We start from the raw sequence: 24,931 nt of genomic DNA, 5'->3' as shown, positions 1-24,931 counted from the left end.
TCCAAGGGTCTAAAGCCTGCTATCCTACATCAGGCAAACTTCCAGTTGCCTCAGTAGGAAATATCTGAACTACAAAATCATGAACCGAGTCTGCTACCTCCATTTAAAGGACTGAGAACTATCCTTGGTAGAATATGGTATTTCAGCAAATGTGTAACACTGTCTGAAACCAAGTATAGGATCTATGCTCAGCCGGCGTTCATACATCCTCCAAAATGGTGTTTCTGCTGTTCTCTGCTTTGCTTTTTCTAGAGTGAAAACAACTAATTGCAGTTCTGTGATACATGCAATGTTTACCTAGGTGGTAGGTTAAGACAAAACTTTTCTAAATTTTTAATTAATCCAGAATCCAACAAGTTAAATTCAGTTCTCTTTCTGTGGCAGATATGACAAAGCATTCAAAATGCACCAAATGTCGCCAGTAGATGTAAGCAATTTAAGCTACTATTTTGCATTCAGTGAATCCAGTTTACACTGACAGGAATCAGTAACTCTAAGCCAATCTAACACTTTGAAGCTGTATTTCTGAAAAATGATTTATGGACTTTAAGGGAATTTTTTTTGGAGTGGGAGAGTAGGTATCAAATGATAGCTTGCTAAATAGGCTGACATATGAAAGTACATGCAAAATGTCTTAAAAATGTATTTGACTTAAATTTTCTCTATTACACCATGTTGTTGCTTACATATTTTAATTAGCAGTGAGGTGTGTGGACTCTAAGTCCTACATTTTTAGGGGTCCTGCTTACCTGCAAGCACCGAAACTTCAGTGAGAGAGGAAGAATCCTGTCTTCTCTCGTAACTACCTAAAAAAAAAAAAAAAAGTCAGGCATCATACTGTTGCAGCTAAAAGTATTCTGAAATTAGCAACGCGGGTCTTTCTAAAACAGGTAAGAAAAGAAGCAATTTGGTTCAGAGACAAAATTAACATGCAATTTATGGCCATCCAAAAAAGAACTGCTGTTTTACCTAAGCTCAAATATAATTTAACATTCAGAACTCAAGGATTTATATAGAAAAGCTATTCTCTAGGCCAACAGTGCCAGAGATCTACAACCTACTATGATATTTTTTCAGGACATCTCAAGTTCTCCAGACCCTTCATGATCAATATCAAGGAGATAAAAACTTTCAAAGAATTAAGGACTTCGTGTTCAACTAAAGTAGAGGAATAGAGCAGAGCTGCACTACTACAGCACAGTGCCCCCAGAAACAAAATCGGGGACCTGAACAAAGATCCAGCTTATCCCTCTGTAGAAAGTTGCCTGGCGCATTGCTCCTCACCATAACCGTGCCACCTATGAGAGTTTCTAAATCTAACACCTCCTCATCCTCCCTTCAGTCCAGTAACATTCCCACTGCATAGGGAAATAATGGCCTTTCATATACAGAAGCAGCTCTTAAAAGCAGTGATTGCTGAAGTCACGTGGTGCCGAAAGGAACAGGGGTTCCCCTATGAAGGGCTCCTCGTGGTTTTTATTTACCAAATTCAGAATGGGCAGGAAAACACAGCAGTCTTCCTATTTTAAATTTCAAATAGCTTGCCTACCCAGATAAACTATTGCTTGCAAAGTCACAATTCAGCTTACATTGAAAAAAAAGGAAAAAAAAGCAGTATTTATACATGGGCTTTCAAAACATGCTCCAAGGAGCACGACCAGCATTCAGCATGAGGTAGTTCATCAAAAGCTCGGGTAAGAAGATAGTGAAGCTCATTCACCATGGAGCAAGGCAGCCACCTCGCCTCAGTGCTGCTGGGACCACAGCCCTATTTCCTACACCAGGACAAACCGTGCCATATGCTACACTGTACACGTTAACATTACTATAGGCCTGCTATAATCTATATAAGGTAAATTAGCAAGTGCCGCATCAGTTCCCTCCTTCCCACCTGGGCCTCACGGGGCTCCTTCGGTAGTTGCCAAGATTCGAAGCCTGACGTGCGCGACCCAAGACGGTCCCCAAAACGTCAGTCGCCCTGCACTTGCAGGCAGCGACGGTGCCCGGTGTGCGGGAGAGCGGCTCTTGCGGGCTTCGGCAGCCCTCCCCTCACAGCCGGGATGGGATGGCGGGAGGGACTCGCATCCCTTCCCCGCAAGACACCTCCGGTGGCTTTGGCTACGGCTGCCCCTCAGGACGCCGCCGGGGGTCCCGCCGACCCTCCCCTCACAGACCCAACATGGCGGCGGGGCCCCGCACCTGCCCCGCCTCGGGGCGCGCGGGCCAGCGGCGGGCGGGAGCGGGGAGCGGCGAAGGGCCGTGCCGTGCCCCGCCCCGCCGAAGGGCTCCGGCCGCCGCGGGGTCGGTAGGGGGCGTCCGGAGGCTCCGGTAAGAGCCGGGACCGTTTCTATTTAGCTGAAGGCCCACGGGGAGGGGGGGAAAGGAGAGCGAGCGGGCGCCGGCACCGCAGCAGAGCTGACGGGACGGAGGGGGCCGAGCCGTCGCGGTAACGCGCCGTCGGGAGCAGCAGCAGCAGCCGCCGTCGCCCGCACCGACCCCGCCGCAGGTAGGTGCGGGCAGCGCGGGGCGGCTGCGTGCCCCGCTGCCCCTCGGGACGGGGGGCCGCTGTCCGGGGCCGGGCAGGTGCCCGGCGGGAGCCGCCGGTGCCGTCTCCCCGCGGGGAGGTGGATTCCGCGGCGCGTCCCTCCCGGGTTCTCCCCCTCCCCCCCCCGCCCCCCCACCTCCTTGCGGACGGTGAGCTTTTACCCAAAAATCGCTTTGCCACCCCAAAAACGTGGGATGGGCAGGGGCGGTCACACTGCCCGCTCCTCGCCCGGCGCCGCTCCGTAGCGCGGCGCTTCCAGTCCGGTGCGGCATTAAGCGCTGTGTTATTTTAAACTCCATTTACTTATTATTCCGCCCCCCCACCCCCCCCGCCTTCAGCTGGATAAAATACAGGGGACTGGAAGCACAGCCAAACCTCACCCCGCTTCTCGCAGGAGAAAAGGGGCCGCGTCCCGGCCGCTTCCCCCAGGTAGGGGCCGGGCGGGAGGCAGGACCCGGTCCCGGAGGCGCCGACTGCCCCCTCCAGCCAAGGAGACCCTTAAAAATATTCCCGCTTTCTTTGTTTGTTTTTTTGTTGTTTTTTTTTTTTTTTTTCTTTCTTTCTTTCAAGGTTCACGATGTTGACAGCTATGTTCTTGGCTGCTCTCATTCTTATTACAGTACATTCGCAGGAAACTGAGGAAACCATAACGTACACGGTAAGGTTTAAGAGAGTTCGAGATAATTGCTGCTTTGCAGGGATTCTTTTCTAAATGACCCTTAAGAAAAACCAAATTTCTTGCCAATGTATAGCATGCAACGCAAAGTTCTTTTGAGTTTGAACGTTAACCATAAAATAAGCTGTTCCTGCACTGAAACAGTGTTCTAAAGTTGAAGTTGACAAGATTGAGCAAAATGGGCTACAACTGCCTGTTCTGAAAAGCTTATCTATGTACTCAGCTTGATGAGCTGAGCAAAACTTTGAGGGTTTAATATTTTTTTTAATCCCTTTTCATAAAGACAGGGTCCCTAGGACCTTTATTTGAAATATATGGAGTTTGACAGATAATTAGGTCAAACATTCTTTTGTGTTTTCTTTTGGATATTTCAAGCTGTTTTTAACAAAATGTAAGTACTTCAAAATTCAGTGCTGTTAATGAAGCATCTAAGTCCTGGAGTGATCATAGGGCTGTTAGTTTCTGAGCTGGTTTTGAGCAGTGGTTTTGCATAGCTTGATAAAATTGTACAGGAATACTGGAAATGGGTTCTGCTTGTAACCAAGTGATAGGGTAATAGATTTAAAGGCCTTTTTATAAGGCTGCTTTTTTTTTTTTTTTATCTGCTTGTGTTCAGTCTTTGGCTTGCATAATGCATGTCATGGAAGGAGTGGCAATTACATCGGCTTGGGCTGGGGAAAAACCCACATTTTCACATCTGATTATAGTTGTAATCCCTGCAACTTGCTTCATATGGGTGGACCTCTGAATATCCATACAGCCTAGCGCAATGCCACACAAGCAGAAAATTCTGCACACATGCAAAAAGTTAGAGAACCACAGCCAAAGACTGAGATTGTGTCTTATACAAGTAATCCCACTGAAGTCAGTGGGATGGCTCAAGCAAGTAAATATTGCAGAGTTGGACCTTGTTGTAGAATGAGAAGCCTCAAGTGAGCATCAGGAAGTCTGTCATAAAATACTTTAACACTGGGCTTTAGAAGCAATAGATTTCTGAAGGTTGGGAGTACTTCTATTTAGAGGCTTCTGTGATTTTTAAGTCCCTATATATAAGTGGAAACTGAAGATCTAAGTACCTTTTGAAAATCCAGACTGACACAGGGATCCTACCCACCCCTCTTCTTCCACATTTATTATATGTTCTCTTAAAAAATTAAGTAGCGTTTTCTGATAAGCCTACACAATTCTGTTTATGGCAATGGAAAATTTCTAGCATGCATACAGGATTTGGTTTCCTATACTCCATTTTCAAAGAGATCTTAGTGTTTAGGTGCTTCGGCAGTCATTAGACTCTAATAATATAAAATTACATTTTTTTTATTAAGTAATTTTTGGAAATTTTACTCCTAGGATGCTACTGTTTCTCATGCATTCATTGTATTCATTTAGGGCCAAATTCTTTTCTATTGTAAAAGTCCCTTCAGCTGCAGTAATAGATGGACTTGGCTCCTTACAGTTAAATAGACAGTACTTCTGTTGTGCATTAACAGGAATTGGGTGATTCAGTAAATGCATGAATTAGCTGTTTTCCTTTGGGTTCGTGTTTTCATAGCTACAGTAACTTTGGTGTTGTCAACTCAGCGTGTAGTCATTCCTTTAGAGATTGAGAATTGTAATATAATTTGCTGTCCACTTACCTCTTTGGAAGAAAAAGCCTCTAAAGTTAAAACTCGTCGCTACATTTGGCAGATGGCTGGTGTCGCCTGCAAACGAAGAAAATATTTTCAGTCCTAATGCTGAGTCAGTGTCCGTTAGTAACAAGTTACTCAAAATAACAGTATATGGATAGTACGTGGAACAAGTGGATCTTGGCATTGGAAGGTCAAATTTGTCATTCGTATAGTTCCTCTGCAGCAGAGGAGTTGCAACAAGATTTAGCTTGCTTGACTGTGACTACATTAGCTGACTCGATTCTTTTTTTCTATAGGGCCATTAAAGTAATATCCTAAGCAGCATAGCGTGAATATGCACCTACATAGTACAGCTCAGTTGACTCATTGATATTTTAAATGCGTCTGCTGCAGTTGGTGGCATTGTGATACTTTGCTAATCAGTTTCTGTAACTGTCACTTGTGATTAAAATTACTGCCCTCCAGACAGTTTAATGCTTTTGGGCAGAGGAATAATGAAGGTGCCTACCTAACTGCAGGGCAGAATATTTAAGATTCTTCCTGAAGTTACTAGTCTGCGTTGATATGAATAGTTGCTCAGTATAGTCTTGTTTGAATTTTACAAAGTCTTATTTATATAAGTAGTCCTGCTGTTATAAACTCTAACCGTTTATTGTATGTCTCACAATATAAATTGTTCTTCCTAGACTGCAGTTCCTGGAGTCATGTGATTAAAAAGCATGTGAATGAATTTCCAACTGTCATGGGATCCTTCCCTGTTGCTAGAGTGCTAGTGGGAGAGAGGATGAAGTACAGGGGCATAGAGGCCCATCAGTCCCTCTGGGAAACTGGCTGCAGGAAAGAAAGATGTTCACCTGTTGGAAGGCAGTGAACAAGCTGGGTCAGTCCAGAGGTTTCTTTATACCCAGATCCAGCAAATGACAGACGTTTTAAAACAGCAAATAGGAACAAAGCAAGGAGAAAGTGATGCCTTTCTCACTTTGTTTCCCAGCCCCAATAAAACCTACTTGCTCACAGCAAACCATATCTTAGGAACTTCCTGAGATAGAGGTTCTCTCTGTATATGCTTCTTGTTGCTCCTGCACAGCAATTCTGTACCGACAGCCATTTTTCTAGCTTACCAAGGTATGCAAACATTGCATTTCCCTTAATGTCAAAGTTTGAGTTAATTGAAATACACTTGATTATTTTTCCAAAATAAAGAATCCTGAGTATCCTAATTTTTTTTTTTTTTTTCTGTATAGCAATGCACAGATGGCTATGAATGGGATCCTGTCAGGCAACGGTGCAAAGGTACAGTAATTTTCAAAGACTGACTTGCCATTGGTGTTCTTTAAGTATTATCATTACACACTCCTGGACAAGGAGGTGTGCTTGCATGTCTCATTGCGTTGTGTTAATGGCTGTTGCAGAAGGTTCAAATGTTAAAAGCATGACTTGTGTTGTTGCTAACCACAGATATTGATGAATGTGAAATAGTCCCAGATGCATGTAAAGGTGGGATGAAATGTGTTAACCACTATGGAGGATACCTCTGTCTACCTAGAACAGCGCAAATTATTGTAAATGAGCGAGAAGAAGCAGCAGCTGAATCCACTAGTGGTCGAAACAACGTAATTCGACGGACTCCAGCTGATCCTCACCGTGCCCCTCCAAACCCAACTCATCAAATTCAGTGTGCAGCTGGGTATGAACAAAGCGATCACAACGTGTGCCAAGGTAAGCAAGCTGACGTATGTTTTACTTTCGGTATATTTGGAGTGTATGTGATAGCAAATCTAATGCCTAGAAAATGACTGACTGTAACTCGTGCATTTAATAGCATATATTGTTGCACCATTAAACTGGACATGTACATGCTTCCTTAAGATATGTAAATAAAATACATGCATGTTGTTGTTATTCAAGGTAACAGAACTTACAGTTTGTTGCAGCCTTACAGTATCTTCCGTGTATTTCAGGTTAATGAGTCGAATTAATTCTGTTGTCTGTAGATCCTGAAAAACAAACAAACAAACAAAAAAAACCTAACCACCAACTTAATACGAGTAAGCAACTTTAGTCAAACACTTTGTATTGTATTAAGTATGTCCAGGAGAGGCAGTGCTCTGAAAAAAGTAGGTAAAGCAAGCCATATTACAGCTGATCTCTAAAGATTTACAAAACTATGTATTTTTCAGTAAGTGAATGCGGAATGGAACAAAAATTAACAACCGTGTGAACTTTTGTTCAGACCAGCTTGTAATGCAGAACACTACAGTGTTTTTATTATGTATGATCAAGCAGTAGGAACCAAACATCTGAACAGCTTGTGCTCTTCTGATCTCCATGCAAGTAGTTCTACGCAGACCCTGCCAGCTTACTTCCAGTCATAGTCTAGCCAGTCTCTGAAACTATGGCAATGAAGAGCTTTCATCTGAGTGTACATACACCACACACAGTGCCAAAATTCTCAGGGTATTAGCAATGTTAATTGTATGCATTCAGGAACCGGACTCAAAAGCACTACTGTAAACTAAGACCGTTTCATTTATTATTTTATATAAATAGTTTACTCTTATACTTGCTGAAGTAACAAATGTTTCGTCCACTGTTTTGTTTTCTTTCATAAAAATATATTCTACTCCTTGTGCTTGAAAACCAGGTTTATGAACGTTAGTGGGATACTCGTGCAAACATAGAGCAAAACTTGACCCCATGGTTCATCTTTTCCACTTTGTGGCCTTTAGCAGTATAATCATATAAAATAGTACTTGAGTGACTATAATCAGGGCAAGCTGTAATATACAGTGGTAGTCCCTTCCTCCCTGGTATTCATGTATACAGAACATTATTTATCACTCATAAGTAAATTCCCTGTCATTCTGAAGCATAGTAATCATCATGGAGACTGGATAAGTTATTTTTGTAGGCAAAGCCTCAGAGTTGCATTTCTGGCTTATCTGCTAATGTTCAACGCTTCTGTCACTCTAATTTAAGAGTGTCAAGTAAAGAACCTACCGCAGGGGGTCAGTGCCGCGATCCCCTTAACCCCAAGTGAACACTCAGGGTTATCAAAGGAAAATCGATACCAAGGATGGCAAATGTTTTTTTTCCTTAGTTTAACTTGGCAAAGTAGCAGCAGAACCAGGAACAGAATACCAGACTCCTCCAGGTGATGCTGCATTACTGTGGCTGGCATTCGTCTTCGCTGGTGAATTGCAATAAACTGCTTCAACTTCAACGTGTAACAAGACTATTGTTTTATAAAAATTGCAAGTAATGCTAGAAAATTTCCAAACACGAACATCGCTTTTTGCTACAATGGCTTTAGGTGTATAAATCGGGGATAGCATAGGAAAGTTTAAAAACATGTAGCACCAATACTTTATATTCCAAATAAAGGTTGAGAATTAGGGTTAACTTAGAAACTGACAAAGGGTTGAGATTTTTGTTTTGTTGAGAAGAAGATTGGTGGACATACACTACTGTTATTTTACTCCATGCTCTGGCTTCCTGAAACTTGCAAGTAAATATTTATATTCGATTCACAAATCTTAGGTTAATTTATAACAACAACTAACTGTTGTTATAGTACCAGAACTTTTTAACTAGCAGACGCACAAACTATGGTGAAATCTTTGGCTGGACTGAATCAGAGTTTTGCTACTAATTTCCTCATGCCAAAATTTCAATCTAAATGCAGAAAACATAGAAATACTAGTGTTTAAAAGCTGAAATGTATTGTACTGAATGAATTCCAGCTGGAAAAAGGGTAGTGGACAGTGTGCTTGAAAGAAAGGATAAAAGACTTTTGGAGCACTTAAAGCATGCGTTCAACTTCATGATCTTCATGCTTTTCACTGCTGAAAATATCTTATAAAAGATAATCTTGATCAGCAATGGTCCCGCTGTGGATTTATTTAATTATGGTTAAAAGACTTTGCTATGATAAGTGCATGAGGCTCCTAGGGAGTGTAACTTACACATATAGTCACACTTAAGCTTGTTTTATTGTTTAGTAAATCAAATATGAAGTCCAGCTCCTTCTAATTGTTTGCAGATGTATGACATTTTCCTTCCAGTCCAGCAGCACTAAGTATTTTATAACCAATGTGAAAGTGCAGAGACCTCTGTTTTAAAACAATAACATACTCTGAGGAGCTGTATTATTGACATCATACTAGAGCATGAGGGGCCTTCTGTTTTAATACAAATGTCCACTCCTTTTTTTAAACGTTAAATAGTGAGGGTATGATAGGCCAAACACGCTCATGTTGGTTTCTGTGCTTGGAATAAACATGCATAAATGACACTGGTCCTGTTGGACTTTAAGAGGCTTCAGTGACGCGTTAAGCTTCATCGTTAGGTAAAGCATGATGCAGCCTGGCCAGACCTTATTTCTAGTGACGGGAACGAGAAACATTGAAGTGCGTGATTCTCTGCACTTCTTAATCTATCAAAACATGGTCATATGCCTGGGTTACAAGAGATCCTTAATACCTTCTTAACTTCTGACCTGAAGAAAACAAGTGACAAATATGATATTTATCAGTGTTGAGAGCTTTCTGTCTGCAACGTGTGCTGTCACTTATTGGAGACCATGTAATGCACAAATAGCACGCGTGGCAGGTTGATAGCAAAGCGCAGTCTTGCAGAAGGCAACTCCATGGAAATGACTGCAGTTTCCTATAATATAGATCATTTTTATAATTACTAAAGATTAGAAACACGTTCTTGTATAACTGTGTTGATGTTAGAAGTATGGGTAGCAAAAATTTCTGGGGAAATCCTTAAGATACTGTATGTGAGCAGTAAGTGCCAGGAACCCCCAAAACCGATGAAGAGATGAGGGGAGGTTATTCTGGACGAAGATCTCTTATGTAGAATGCGTACAGAGCACTGAGGTTTGTGCTTCAATTTAAAGGCTTTAATGGTATCTTAAATTCTGAGTTTATGACCTTAACTAATCCCACGTCTCCCTGTCTTTGCATAGTAAGTTCACACTTCGCAGCCACTTCTAAATGTGCCTTTAACTGAAAGGGCTGCTGAATTGGGCACTCAGGTAGATTCCCATATGTGGCACCTGCCAGCACTTTCAGGAAGCCGCTCAAATGTTCTCACTTCTCAATGTGAGTGTCTCACTCAAATTGGGGAAGAGCAAAAAACGAAGTAAGAAATATTTTTAAGCAAATTACTGAGTTGGCTAACATTCACAGACACTTTTTGCCTCATAAAAAAAAAAAAACATAAATAGCTGCACTCTGTTGCCTACATCCAAGACTGAATTGTATTAGGCGCTCTGTGATTTGAGTCTGCTCCTATTGATGTCAAAAGAAAACCACCCAATTAATTTAATTTTGTCAAATCTAGTCTGCAAGAAACTACTAGCTTTTCCTAGAATGTTAACGACACTTGAATGAAAAAAAAAGGCCAAGCAAAGGTACCAAATAACCTGTAAACTTGAGAAGGGAAAAGAACTCTTTTTTTGTCTTCCTATCGTGCTGGCAATAAAGTAAGCCAAGTTTTTTTTGCTCCTCAGCTAGATCAGCTTCCTATATTTCTCTCTTTATAACCCTTTGTGCTACTGTGACTGTAAAATACAGGGGAGAGAGAGATTGTGGTAAAAGATACCAATGCTTTCTTATATGGGAAAGAGAGACATGGTTTTTTAGACAGTTCTGCCTAGACTTGGTGGATGTCCATCACTTTTTTCATCCTCTGTGAGAGGAGGAAAGAACTTGTTTTTTGTGCTGTGGTTGTTTTTCGTGCTGTGGATGTTTTTCCCCCACAAAATCATTTTAGGGATGCCTTCATTGGTAGGGATTAGGGGGCTGTTTTGTTAAGTTTTCCAGTACTTTTCAAAGTAACTTACCACACTCAATCTAGGCTTTCACCTCAGTAAGTTAACTTTGTGTAAATAAATCATATAAGCCTAAATTTTGCACCTCTAGATTCCTCTTTTTCTTTTTTTTTTTTTTTTTTAAAGGAGTGAGGGACAAGAGGGAGCAGTTCATGATGTGTTGTTTTCCATACAGAAATCTCGTAATATTAAATATGTGTATATATCAGGGATGTCCAACTAGTGTATAAAGGACATAAAAATGGGGTAAGCGCAGGTGCACTCAGCCTGGCCCTTTGCAGAACTGGTTCAGGTTGGAGAGCCTGGGTGTGCCTCGGGCAGAATGCTCTTCATTGACATTTTGGCTGGGGTGCAGACTGCACTTCTGAAATGCACCTCCTAATGAGCTCTGCTTAACGCGCTTTGATTTGCCTCACTGAGCGGTCTTGGAACGTGCACACCAGATCCCATTCAGATGAAACTAAACCTGAAGTGCACTGCAGGCTGTTGTGGCTGCTAATTCACCACAGCCACTAATGAGCATTCAGGTTCCAGGACGAGACTAGACAGAGCCCAGAGACCCTCAGAAATGCATATACTGGGACACTGGAGCCTCTACACCAGCGTGTCTGATCTGTTCTTATGGGTCCACACTATTTGTGGACCCGTATCTTTTATAAGATATTTTCAGCAGTGAAAAGCATGAAGATCACGTAACCTAACATACATCTACAATAGTTTCATGGGCTGGCCCCAGAAATGTTTGTTAGACACCCTTTTGTAAAATAGTGCCTGTAGTTAGAAGAGCGCAGCATCAAGTTTTCCCTCTTCTTGTATTTAAGGAGTAATGCTTTCAGGACTACTTTTAAAAGAGCCCGAGTTGCGACAAGTTTAGTTCCAGAGTTGTTTCTCTCAACAACACAAGACCTGCCTAGTTTGAGGAAAGGGTGAAGAGAGAGGCTGCGGTAGGAAAAATAAGGTCTAGTTATCTGGTTTAGGATGCCATTAGTTCATCAAAGTGCTTACTCAGGCATAGTTCATATATACATATGTTTGCGGCAGTACTTCAGCAAGTGGAGAATGCTCATTGCCAGCAGTAGCCACCCTAAGAGACTGACCTGGTTACACATGCCATTTGAATGCTAATTACTTGGAAAAGCTGTAGGAATTTTGCAGGTCTAGGAGAATCCACAGAAGAATACAAGCTGACACTTTCACAGCTCTCTGTACTGAGTGTTCATTGATGCCAATTAATTTCTTGTACATTTGGGTACATCATGCAGAGATAATCTTTCATCAGCCCATCCTGAAGCAATTGTTCAAGCTGTTAATCTGTGAAACCGCTGTGTTTTGCTGCGAAGAGCCCTTTCTGAAGCATCTCTTTAATAGCCTTGAGGGACCGGGGGGAGGTCACACAAAAAATCTTGTTCCGAGGGCCTGGTTTTGGGCATTTTCAAAATTTGGCCACTCTGAATCATCTTCCCATCTGTGCTATTTGCACAGCTGTGAGTGTCATGTCAAGACCTTGGATAGATATTCTCTGTTCTGTCTGACCATTTTACTGTGAACATCCATCAAAAGCATAAATACTAGCAGCTGCTTCACTTCCCTTAGTTACTTACTGCTTTTCCATTATTCTGACCCCTGCAGGAATATGCTCAGTACATTGCAGCTAGAGATTCATACCATATGCTAATTACGTGAAGCGTCCTAGATTCAGGCAAGCTTCCGAAAGTTGTATTTACCTTAGCTTCTCGAATTGTGATTATACAGGCAAGCACTAGACTTCAAGTTTAAATAAACTCATTAGCAGTTCTCATGGCTTCTTATTCAAGAAAGGTAGGATCATACAGTAGTCACATCGACTGTCATACTTTCGGCTTTAATTTGTTGACTGTAAAGCCTTTTTGTTTAGTAGCTCTAAGGAGGCTAATGTTTTGACAGACAAAACGTAGCCAAATGTATTCAGAAGGCACATGGCCTGAAGAAAGTCCAAACCTCCAGCCATGTGTCCTCCTTCAGAATTTCGTTCACTAAGCTGGAGGTCTTTTTCATAATGCAATCAGGAATAGCACAGGGAAAGAATGTGCTTATGTCTGATCCTGACTGGGCATCCCAGTATACTTAGCACCCCATTAAAAGGCACAGAGTATTTATTTATCCCTTCAAGGAATTCCCTGTATCTGTTGCAAACACAAGCACCTTAAAAGCCAGTAGACCCTACAAGGAATGATAGTTCTCATCTGTTGCATTCAGTAGCATCAAATAACATAAAGCGTGATTTGTGAGAGTACGGGCTCACTTTTGCTCCCTGTTTCACTACCTGCTGTGAATGAATTGTGGTCTACAGAGTTGCAGTGATACAGAAAGTTTCCTTAGCAGTAATAGCAGTGTGAGAGTATGCTGGCAGCTACTCACAGAACCCTTCTCAGATAATTTCACAATGATACCGTTGCCACTTTGTGGATAGATTCTTTCTGCCATACTTGCATGAAAGAATGATAGCAATGTTCTCAATGTGTTTGCTTTGAGCAGATCTGCAGTTATTTCATCCCGGACTACTGCACTGTAGTTCTTTAACCTGCTGAGAAAGGTTGTGTGCTCCTCCTTTCTCCAATTATTTGCTCAAGGTAATTTTCTCTCAATGAACACTTTTTTTCTGTTTTCAAACCTGACTCCTGCTTCAGATTACTTAGTATATGATGGAAATGCTCTTATCTGTGTTTTATTTTCATTTTTGAAGTTTGGGTTACTAAGTCATCTTCTCTAACCCTAGGACCATTTCTAAAGGATCGCAGCATTACAGACACACACTTTTTAAAGGCCCGAGACACTTCTTGAGCATCTCCAATGATGGGACACTAATTTAGCAAGCCGGAAAACTAGTTTAAGAGTTTAAGAGCCAAAGTTGAAAACTGTTATTTTCCTTATTTTATTCTCTTTCCAAGTGATTTTCTTCATTTTGTTTTCATGCTGGCAAAGGAAGCTGATAGCTACTGTTTGTATTTCCCTTTCTGTGTGTGCCAAAACAGCCCTAGAGGAAGAACAAAGCTTCCCACAAATACAGAAGTGGTCTGTTTGATTCTCCACTGTATCACCTAGTGATGCCTGTGTTCCTTTGCATATCCTCTACTAAGGAAGAGCATCTGCTGAACTATAGCCAAGCTAACCTGTCTCCACCATTACTTGAATTCATTCAGCATGTTGTTTAGGCTTGCTATTTTGCCATTTTCCATTACAATGACAACATAGTGTAATAAGACGCCATACTAGTGAGAAATTTTCGGTCTGGTGGAAACCACAAGAGTAATTTTTGAGCTTACCTTACCAGGTTGCATCTTAAACAGTCTGCATATTTTGTGGTATAGTCAACTATTCTTGTACAGCACTTTGTCATGGCAACCCCTTTGTTCTTTGTGTGCGTTAACTGAGTAGGAGCTTTTACTTTTTGTTTATGGGCTTCATATAAGTTGAGCTTGGCCATCTCCTTTCATTATACTTCAAGAATATTTATTCTCATTTTCCTTCTGTGATACTTTTTGAGCTATTTTTTCAGGACCATCCTCGTTTATACATGTTCTATAATACTTCACACAAGATTTAAGCTTCCTTTCAGCTGAAGGGTTCTTATGAAAGGGAAGTTTGCCACATACCTGTCAAAGATCAATTGCTTCTATCCACAAGATCGAAAGATCTGAAATTGGCCAGTAAGATCTTTTCTCTCTGCATGTGACAAGAATAATGGAATAGGTAATCAGCCATATGAGGTTCAGGGATAAAAAGCATGAAATTTCACAAAGATTACTTCTGTTTTCATCTTTAATTTGCTAAGGTTTTTCACAGCGGCCAGAAAGCAATAGTTTTAGAGAGAAAGCTATTTGCCATAATCAAATATAAAGCAAAATTTAACCTGAAGGAACATACTAAATGCACAAGAATCCTGCTTGTACCTTCTTTCATTTACATTTTAACTTTACTAAAAATACAAGAGGGATTTGAAAATTACAAAACTATGAAGTAGTTCAGCATACATGTAGTTATTATAAAATAACTTTTATGCTCATTCACATTTGTTTTATCTGTTGATCTGAAATCACGTTAAAAGTTGGTTCTGTTTTAATTATAGTGGGAGAAATGCCTTATCTTTGTTACGTACAATTAAATGGTAAAACCTGTAACTTTGAAGTTATAAGAAAACAGCACATGTTATGCACTAAGCTACAGTGATAAGAGAAAGTTCATGAGGCTCAGAAATTAATTAGACCTTTTTTGGCATAATGTATCCCGATCTCTTAATTAGGCATTCTCAGAACTAGATATTCAGTAGACCCTTATCTATTGCTGTTACCTGAAATATGTCATATGACTATTCTGCAGAAGGTGGGGGGTTGTTTGTTGTTTTGGGTTTTTTGGTGGAATTCCTTGTTTGATTTTGGTTTGTTTTTTTTTTTTTTTTTGTGGTGTTTTTGTTCCGGTGTTGAGTTTTAGGTGTTTTTTTTTGGAGGGGTGGGGGAGTGTTGTTTTTTGGTTTTCTGTTTTTGTTTTGGGGTGGTTTTTTTGTTTGTTTGGTTGGGTTTTTTTGGGGTGTTTTTTTTTGTTTTTTTTTTTTTTTTGTTTTTTTTTTTTTTTTTTTTTACACAGTTTTCTTTCATTTCTTACTGGCGAAACACTAGTTTTCAGATGGTGGGGAAAAATAGTACTTGTTTGGTCAAGGATAGTGGCAATGACTGTAGATTGCTAATGACAGAAGTAAGTAAAATTCTAATTCTTAAATAGGATGATAAAGGGTTAAACATATGAAGGTGTATCTCCCAAAGATATTTACTTCGGGAAGCTCTGAATCTGTCCTTACTAAACCCTGATTAAAAACAATTCATGCCTTTGAGTGGACAGATCTAGGCATCATGTAAGCCTATTTAAATTTAAAAAGAAGACATGGCTGAGCTTTCTTTTACAAGGTGAATTTAATCTGAAGTAAACTTCTAATCTAATGCATGACCCAGTGTGATATGATATAAGCAAATCTGACATTGCCCTTGAGTGGGTTTAGTCCATGCCTGAACAGATGTTCTACGTAGTTTCATGAGTACAAACAGAACTCGTTCAAGGATTTTTATAGGCATATGTGTGCATGGGTGGGATTTCTGTTAACAGGTAACTGGTCATAATGTGTGCACTCAAACTTCAATAGATAGTGAAAGCAATGGAGAGTACAGCGATTTTAAAGTTTCAAGCCTGAATGGCTTCAGGAAGGGTTTTGGTTTTGTCTATCAACACTAGTAAAATCTTCAGCCTGAGTTTTCAAAGTTATTGGCTGCTGTCTGCTCATGAATCTTTTCTTTCAAATAGATGGTCTTTATAAAGGAGAATTGGCCTTCTACTGGCCTCCAACTAAATAGTGATCTCAGCTACTTCGATACTATTGACACCTAAATTCCACTACCAGCTGTAACTTGCACCAAAAGAAAAACTTTGATAATAAGAGAATAGTTTGGGTTGGAAGGGACCTTTGAAGACTATCTAAGTCCACCCCCCTGCAATAAGCAGGGACATCTTCAGCTAGATCAGGTTGCTCAGAGCCCTGTCCAACCTAACCTTGAATGTTTCCAGGGATGGGGCATCTACCACCTCTCTGGGCAACCTGTTCCACTGATTCACCACCCTCAGCATAAATTTCTTCCTTATGTCTAGTCTAAACCTACCCTCCTCTAGTTTAAAGCCACTACCCCTTGTTCTATCATGACAGGCCCTGCTAAAACATTTGTTCCCATCTTTCTTTCAAGCTCCCTTTAAGTACAGAAAGGCCACAATAAGGTCTCCCCAGAGCCTTCTGCAGGCTGAACAACCCCAACTCTCTCAGCCTGTCCTCACAGGTGGTGTTCCAGCCCTCGGGGCAGAATCACCTCCCTTGACCTTCTAGCCACGCTTCTTTGGATGCAGCCCAGGATACAGTTGGCTTTCTGGGCTGTGAGCGCACATTTCTAGCTCACATCCAGCTTTTCATCCACCAGTCCCCCCAAGTCCTTCTCAGCAGGGCTGCTCTCAGTCCCTTTATTCCCCAGCACGTATCGATACCAGGGGTTGCCCTAACCCAGGGGCAGGACCTTGCACTTGGCCTTGTTGTACCTCATGAGGTTCACATGGGCCCACTTCTCAAGCTTGTCCAGGCCCCTCTGGATGGCATCCCATCCCTCGGGTGTGTCAACTGCACCACCAGCTTGGTGTTATCCGCAGACTTTCTGACAGTGCACTCAATCCCACTGTCTATATGTCATTGTGATGAAGATATTAAACAGATAAGTCAGACTGCTATGTAAAACTGGTGTTTATACAAAGATTTAGAAGTTTCTTTTTCAATAATTAAAATTCAGAAGAGGTAAAGAAAGCTGGGCAGAAACATAAAACATTACAGGATGAAAAAAAAACACCATGATGCCAGAAAAACTGTAAAATGGACAATCAATTACTGCATATTAACAATTTAAAAAGAAATCCTTATCAATACTGTAACAACTGCCTGTTCTAACAGAAGTAGTTAAAAATGGAAAATGCAGGGACTTTTGACAGGTAGAAATTTTCTGTATGGTTTTAAAGGGGTTGCCAATAAGCTAACATTTAACAACAGAGTTGCATAGAGGAAAAGAATAAAACATGGCAAAATGAGCAGAAATTTAAGTGTGATTTTAGCTGACTTGACCTATCTTATAAAGCTATATTGAGCAGAAAGATGGAAAAAGCAATCTCTTTCTTGTCTAGGCTTACTCTGTGGAGAATTTTGGGTATCTGGGCTGCATTAGAAAAGAGCTGGAATTAAATACACATTTAGAAGCAACACACACAGTTCAGTATTTGGAGAAGGTTCAAAGTTGATAAAGATAGCATCATTTCAAGAAATAGATATCTTTGTCAAGTGCCTTAAAAAAATAGTTAGAGTTCTACATCAATTTTGAAACTGTTTTGTTTTGCACCTGCATTAACAGATCTTACTTGTACTTTTGTAACTTGTAGTATTTAAAGCACTTTCTTAGTAGATGAATTTGTTCTCGAGGGACTTCCCTTATCAGGAACAAGTTCTCCACATAGCTTGTAGACGATAAAGGTGAACCAGATAAAACAATGTATTGCCTGTCATGCTTAGGGCTATTTAAAAGCAGTAATCTTTCAATAGGCAGTGCTGCAGTTAGTGCATAGTCACATCAGTAATAAGCAATGCTTTGGAGCACCCACTGATCTGCCCCCATAGGCTGTGGAAGATACCTTACTTTATTCCTCATAGAAGTTGTCAGAGATTAAATCAGGAAAGTGTGCAGAATCCAAAAGTCATTCCCATTTCCCAGGGTTAAAGAAAAAACATTCTTACCTAAAGCCATCCCACTTGTATTGACTCTGCATCTAGATCTTCCTCAATGTTATCTGGCTTAATTTGAATGATCAAGACAGATTTTCTTTCCAACCTGCTCCTTGTATGTTACTTGAGTAGAAAAGAATTTCAGGATGGTTTCAAGACCCTAAGATATTGCCGACACTTCTAGGCCCAGTATTTTTTATCTCATGGAGAAAGCACTGTACAAGCAGATAAAAATGATAGGCTTAAGTCAACAACCTTGTATTGACTGAGCACCCCTTGGGCTTTTGGGGTTTGCACAAGTAGGAGAGCATTACAGCACCAATGAGCCTGAGTTGGAAGAGAGTTATAATCATCCTCCTGATATGGTTTGCGCGCTGCAAAAGTTGGGTGCAGGAGAAAACCACGCATTTTTCCCATTGTAAACACCATTGGACCATTATTTAAACAATCCAGAAAATATTTTCATAAGTTTTAATCTATTATTCAGCATGTGGAAAATTATGATTTTGGGGATGGGGCTGCTTTTTTGCATGTGTTCCAAAATAAAATATTAATTTATCGGAAACTGTGGCTCTATATGCCTGTAAATGGGAAAATTCCCCATTTCTAGAAGATATCCTTATGAAAAGGTTTTTTCATTATGTATTTAAATCAAAACGTACCCTCCATTATGATTACACTCAAATTTCAGTATTCACCGTTAAGGGAATCTCTTCCTTACTATGTATGCAGATTTATAAGGCTCCAGGCACCTTTGAAATAAATTGAAAGCACAGCCATGTAATAAAGCCAAAACCAGAAACTAGCCAAGGAGATCCACCCAGCAACACCCTCGAACACCCTCAGCCCTCTTCCCCTAAGCACAGCTTTAGAGCACTAGTCTTGATCTTGTCTCTGCTTTCTCCACCCTCGTGAAAGCTTCCTGGGGGATTCCCCAGCTAGCAGAGAAGCCAGAGCTATGCAAGTGGCTGTTCGTGATGCAGACACAGTTCGCTTGCTTGATTTTCTTACCTATGAAACAGCTCAAAAGGAGTGCGGCTGTTTGTGATACTGCTCAGCCCATTTCAAGGGGAATATTGCGCAATAGGAGCGGCTCACCGCAGGAGAAAGCAAAAGTTAGGGGGTGAGAGATTTTAACAACTGAGAAAAGAGATAAGCATGGCAAAACCATACAGAAGTAGTGAAGGGGTTGGAGAAAGTGGACTTGCAACTGCTGTTTCCCACTTTAAAACATAACAATTGAAAACTTCATTTATGATGCTGAAAGGTAGTATAGTTGGAGGACCGCAGAAAAGGACATGCTTCCTGAACTCACTGCTGTACGATGTGAGTGGGGCCAACAACTTAAGAACTTAATTAGACAAAGGTCTGGACATTTTATACAGCGAGATCACAAGTTAAAAAAGAGCAACTTTTGAAAGGGATACCAAACCTAATTTATAAGTTTAAGGCAATCATTAATTATTAAAGAATGTCAGGATGAGGTTAATTGTTGGAAAGTAGATTGGCAGTATCTGTGCCCTTCTGAGGTATCTCATGCTGCCCACTTTGAGAAAGGATAGTGTATTACATGTTCCATCTTTCTGCATTTGGTGACTGCTACCTGTTGATTAAGCATAATGCCTATTCCCCAAAGCTTTGATTAATTGGGCTGGTGGACATCAGATGTTCAGTATTGCAATGGAACCATTCCCTGCCCCACAAGCTGCAGAAGGTTGAGACTGTTTTTAGAGCACGCAACCCTGTACAGCTTTCTTGAAACTTAAAGCCACTGGGAAATTCAGACAAAAGTTTCTGTAATTCTGACAAAGTAATGTATGAATAATTTGATCTGGTTGTTATCAAATGCAATTTTAAACATTTTTATATCAAAAAGAAATAAAATATCAATATTAGAATATTTTCATCATAGGAATCACAGCTTGCTATTGTGGGGAAAAGCATGCAATACTGAAATTCAGTGACATCATTTTGTACTGCCACAGCTTCTAGGGGACTGACTTCTGACTGGCTTCATTCTTCTGGACAACATATGCACGTAGAATGAAATCTGTCCTGCTCTGAACAGCTTAGTGGTACATGCACTTGCATACCATAACAAGCACACCCTCTACTCAACACTATTGCTGTGTTTAGTGTTGTATTTGGGAAAAAAGCAGCAGCAGCAGCTTGTATCATTCTTTGCGTTTGATTCTTTATTTTAGTATCTGTCACGTCCAACCTAGCCAAAAACTGGCCTCAGCAAATTCTGGCTCATAGATGCTGTGGGAGCCCCGGGGGCTCCATACACATGCCTCATCTGTGACCAAACAGGGACTAAGGAGTCATTTCACAGCGCCTTGTCCTCAGGGTGGAGTCACACTCCTACGACAGCTATGATCAGTAGGCTGAAAGCAAAATATTGAAGAGACCAAAGGGACCAGTTGGGATTTTCACAGACTGAATGGCCACTCAGGGGGTTCAGCCAGAAAGAACGATCCTAAACGTCTAGAAATATGAAAAATAGCAAAAAGGCGACAGAAATTTTTTTTTTTTTTTTTTTTTTTAATTTGGCCATAACATTCCAAGCAGGATAGCCATGGGATCTGCCGGGACCAGCTCGAGACCATCTTTGCATAACACCACAGAAGCTCACGCAACGCACCAACTAACACGCACCCCAGCTTTATAGCATAAAGTTACAGAACCGTCTCTGTCACACAAATTCAGATTCAAGACAGCATTACTGTCCCATTGGGATGCAACTGGGATGGGCTGGGTAGACAACAGCCCTTAAAAACTGGAATGACAATATGCAGGTTTTTCCATTCCTATCATTTGTCCTTAATTTGAAAAATTAAATGCTTATGTTCCATTGTTAGCTATTCTTAGCACTAATTTCACAATTTAGCCCAGTGATGACCAAATGGCTTACTTACAGGTTTGTTTTCCTCTCAGTTCACAGCTGTCCTGAATTTATTTAGTTTGGTGCTTAGGTTGCATAAAAAAAAGTTTTGTGACTCAGCCTCCATAAACATTTTAATCAGAAACCTCACTTGACTCAACTACTGCCTGAAGAACACTATCTGTAAAAAGTCAGAGGAAAGAAAGGTAGTACAGTTCTCCATTCAGGTTAATAGCTTAGAGTATATTTACAGCATCGCAGAAGAATTCAAGTGAGAAGGATCTCAGGAGGTCTCTAGTCCAACGTCCTGCTCAAAGCCGGGTCAGCTCTGAGATCAGACCAGGTTCATCAGACCCTCAGACCAGGGAGATTTATCCAATAAGGTCTTGAAAACCCCTGTGGATGGAGACCGCACAACCTTTCTGGGCAACCTGTTCCACTTCTTAACTGCCCTAATGGTGAAAAAGGTTTTTCCTTATATCCAGTCAGAACCCCTCCTTTCAATTCACCCTAGCTTGATAGAGACAGACAAAAGAGATGTGCTCAAGATACCGTCTTTTTCTTTTTTTTTTCCCCCTCCCCTTCATTTTTCAAGCTCATTTGCATTGGTCCCTCAGTTTTACTTATCAAACTATTTAGAATTATTTATTATTTCATTTGCCTGTAGCACAGAGACAGTGCCAGTGAAAGTTTCCTTCTGGAAGGCACTGTATCCACAGATACAGCAAGAGTGCTCACCTGAGAAAGCCTTCCATCTTCATACTTTCAAACATTTGGCTTGCATTCCTTCTTTATTTTCTTCAACAAAATTAAAAAAAAAAATATATACCTTATTGGATTTCACATGCCACTGAGTATTTCCTACCATACTTTTCAGAACTGAAATTATTATAAAACCGTGCTGTATTTATGTGAAAGACTGGTTGTTTTCTTACAAAGGGTGAAGGTGAGGAAGCGCTTTCCGTAAGGGAAGGTCGCACAATTCTGGGGCAGCCCTGAGTGGCACAAACATTTTCACAGAAAGCAGACAAGCTAGCTCCCAGCGTCCTGTGGCCCAACTCTTGCCACAAGTGAATCTCTGCAGCTTTTTCGGTTTCAGAGTGTAAAAAACCAAACAAATAAAAGGAATATCAATGTGTATCCACAAACTAGGAAAAAAATGTAGTTTCACACATCAGTGTCTCTGCTACTTAGTGTGCAAAGCTCTGAATAAGCCTTTATTCGTAGGTAGTGCCCACCAAACTTCTTAAAGTACTGAAAGTATATCAAGACTGATTTTAATAAACAAACCCACTGCATATACTTTGAGGTGTCATATTAAGACACATTTAGCCGAGTTGCAGCATTTAAACCACATGCTTGCATCCCAGCAATTTCACTCAAACCTTTGCACATGCCTAAATTTACACAATTACTTAATGCTGTCCCAAATTAGTCCTTTACCTTGCTGCTAGGAACTTTTATTTTAAAAACCCTTACTAAAAAACTTGCCAGAGCAAGCCTGCAATACCAAGAGCAGACCGAGCGTGTTCACGGGTGGGTAGGAAATGCTTCAAAGTATAGGAGGGAGTAGCCTTGATCTGAAGGAACGGTGCTGTTTACTCAGCTTGCAGTTACGTTGCTGGGACATAGTTTTCAGATAATTCTGCTGAGTATGCCAGCTTGTCTCACATCTAGCACTGCTGTCCCTTTTAGATACTCTTCATATCATCTTGTGTCTAATTCTTTATTCTCTCTTCCTCCTTTCTTTACTTAAACTGGCAACAAGTGCCAAAAACTGACTGAAAACAGCAATTCACGCTGTGATCCTGGATAAATTACTATACAATTAGCAACGTTGCAACGTAAGTGTCAAAATGTCAATGAAGTAAAGCTGCTCCTTTAGGAAACTAGATACTTTACAGTTTATGATTTATGGTGACTCTAAATAGGATTGTGAACAGTTTACAGTGCCAGATTAAAAAAAAAAAAAAATACTGTCGCTTTTACTAATTACATATTTCATGCCACTTCTGTAGGGAGTGATGCCTGGCTCATCTCCTCAGTATCCTCTGTATAAAATCTTATCGCTTCTAGAAACTGAATTGCAAAAATTGTTATGATCTGAAAATCAGATACATTTTCCTCATTATGAGGAGCAGAACGATGCAGTGGACATGACTGGTTTGGGACAGAATGACATGTAGCTGTATGGTCACAGAGACTTCTTTCCATGATCTTCTCAGATTCATTTTCTGGCTTGAAAGGTTTTGCTCTCTACTACTGGACATTTTGGGCAAGCACAGTACATGTAATAAGTATGAAGCCTTATGGGGTAAATAAAAATTACTGCACAAATAAGAGTAATAATAAATTAAGCCCAAGAGTTTTAGGTCAATATGCAGAATTAACCTATTTACTGACTGTTCTGTAGATAAGAGATCATTGTTCTTTGCTTTGAAAAGATTTCTGGGTTTAATATGTATTCAACCATTACTTATCTATTATGCTGTGCTTCCTTTTTATTTTCCTTTCATTGAAAATGAGACCTAACTCCTTAAAAATCATTTGGACTTGATCCTAAAACACACTGAACACTTCCAAGTCCTTTTGAAAATAATAGGATATAAGAACTTTCATGACTTAGTTTTCATTTCTCTGAGGTGTTTTTGAAACTTTAAAATCGGTTCAGAAGATCCTATCTTGTTATTACCTGAGACATTGTATTTTTTTTCCTTTCATATTAATCTTTTTGCCTGTCCATGAAGTCTCCAAAGCATACAAATACTCTGTTAGATCCCAAATAAGTTTAGATAAAGATCTAGCTACAGAGGATGTTCAGCTAACTGCTAGCAACCAGTTTTGTCATTGGTCTTCCACCAGTGCTTTGCATATTTATTGGTAGCATCTGATTAATTAAAACCAGCCTTTAAATCAATGGAGTCGGTTAGGTGCTATATACGAAAGTGTTCAAGTTACTTAATCAAAGAATGGTTTAAGCTGGAAAGGACCTTGAAGATCATTGAGTTCCAACCCCCCTGCCATAGGCACGGGTATGCCTATGCCATAGGCATAAGCCTACATGTTTACAGTCTGTTAAAAAACTTCCCCTCCTCTTCAGTAGTCCCTGTCTGGAAAACTTGTATTTTGCAAAAGCTTTCGAAAAAAAACGTTTACAGGCCACAAATGTCATTACCTGCCAGGCTGGTTCTTGCTATCCTTTGAAATCCTCCACTCACTCCTCTCTTAGACTGTAGGTTGTTTGAACGTGGCACTGTCCTTTGGTTCAGAGTTAGCGTATCAGCAGAACGGCGGAATCCTTATCCAGGAGGAGGGCTTCTATAAGCTAACAGCACAGAGAAATACAAGTACCATGTTAGGCCTCTTTAGCTTAAACAATAAATTTGAAGTTGATTAGCCTGGGAGAAGGCTTAATGTTGCAAACGGCGCTATGGGTTATTCAAACTAACAAAAGTCATAGTAGCATAAATAACAGGATTGGTAAAATTATCAAAAACCTCATTTTAAAACACTTTATCTTCAGAATTTAAGCAATTCTCCCCCTTATCCTATTGGTAAGGATTTAATGTGCTTGTAGATGTTTACTTTTCCTCCACTATAAACAGACCATCTCACTAATACTTAAGTACGTATCTCCTTGCTTTACTCTTTAATTCTATTCTTTGCTCTTGGCATTAATTACTTTGATATAATTACTCTCCCCTATATTCATCTTCTGTCAGTTCATCTCTTGCCTCATCAGTTACTGGAAGATAGCACTTCATGATGAACGAGCCACTAGTCATTTTTTGTGCCATCCAGCAAATGAGTGAGCATGGCATGGACTTTTCCCCCTGAAGTACACAGCTGCACAGCCGAGTGGACAAGCAATCATACCAGAATTAAATCCGTCTGGAAGGCATTTGAGGCAACAAGACATCTATGAAAACCTTGAGTGTGATTGACAGCTTTTTACAGTAACTTTGATGGAAGTCTAAATTGAGAAATCTGCAAGAATTTACGAGCAAAATTTATTTTGACCAACCA

General features: G+C 40.5%; 1 protein-coding gene across 1 annotated transcript in view; it reads left to right on the top strand.

The window, feature by feature from the left end:
- Positions 1 to 2,372: 2,372 nt before the first annotated feature.
- Positions 2,373 to 24,931, top strand: part of EFEMP1 (EGF containing fibulin extracellular matrix protein 1) — a 53,284-nt gene continuing 30,725 nt past the window's right edge. Inside the window, exons 1-4 of the mRNA XM_082481862.1 lie at positions 2,373 to 2,506; positions 3,116 to 3,203; positions 6,097 to 6,145; positions 6,311 to 6,571. Coding sequence (XP_082337988.1) covers positions 3,123 to 3,203; positions 6,097 to 6,145; positions 6,311 to 6,571 — 391 coding nt within the window. The 5' untranslated portion in view covers positions 2,373 to 2,506; positions 3,116 to 3,122. The remainder of the gene's footprint in view (positions 2,507 to 3,115; positions 3,204 to 6,096; positions 6,146 to 6,310; positions 6,572 to 24,931) is intronic.

This window comes from Vanellus vanellus, assembly GCF_965231255.1.
Source record: "Vanellus vanellus genome assembly, chromosome: 3".
NCBI classification, from domain to species: domain Eukaryota; kingdom Metazoa; phylum Chordata; class Aves; order Charadriiformes; family Charadriidae; genus Vanellus; species Vanellus vanellus.
This window is presented reverse-complemented; position numbering and strand designations above follow the sequence as displayed.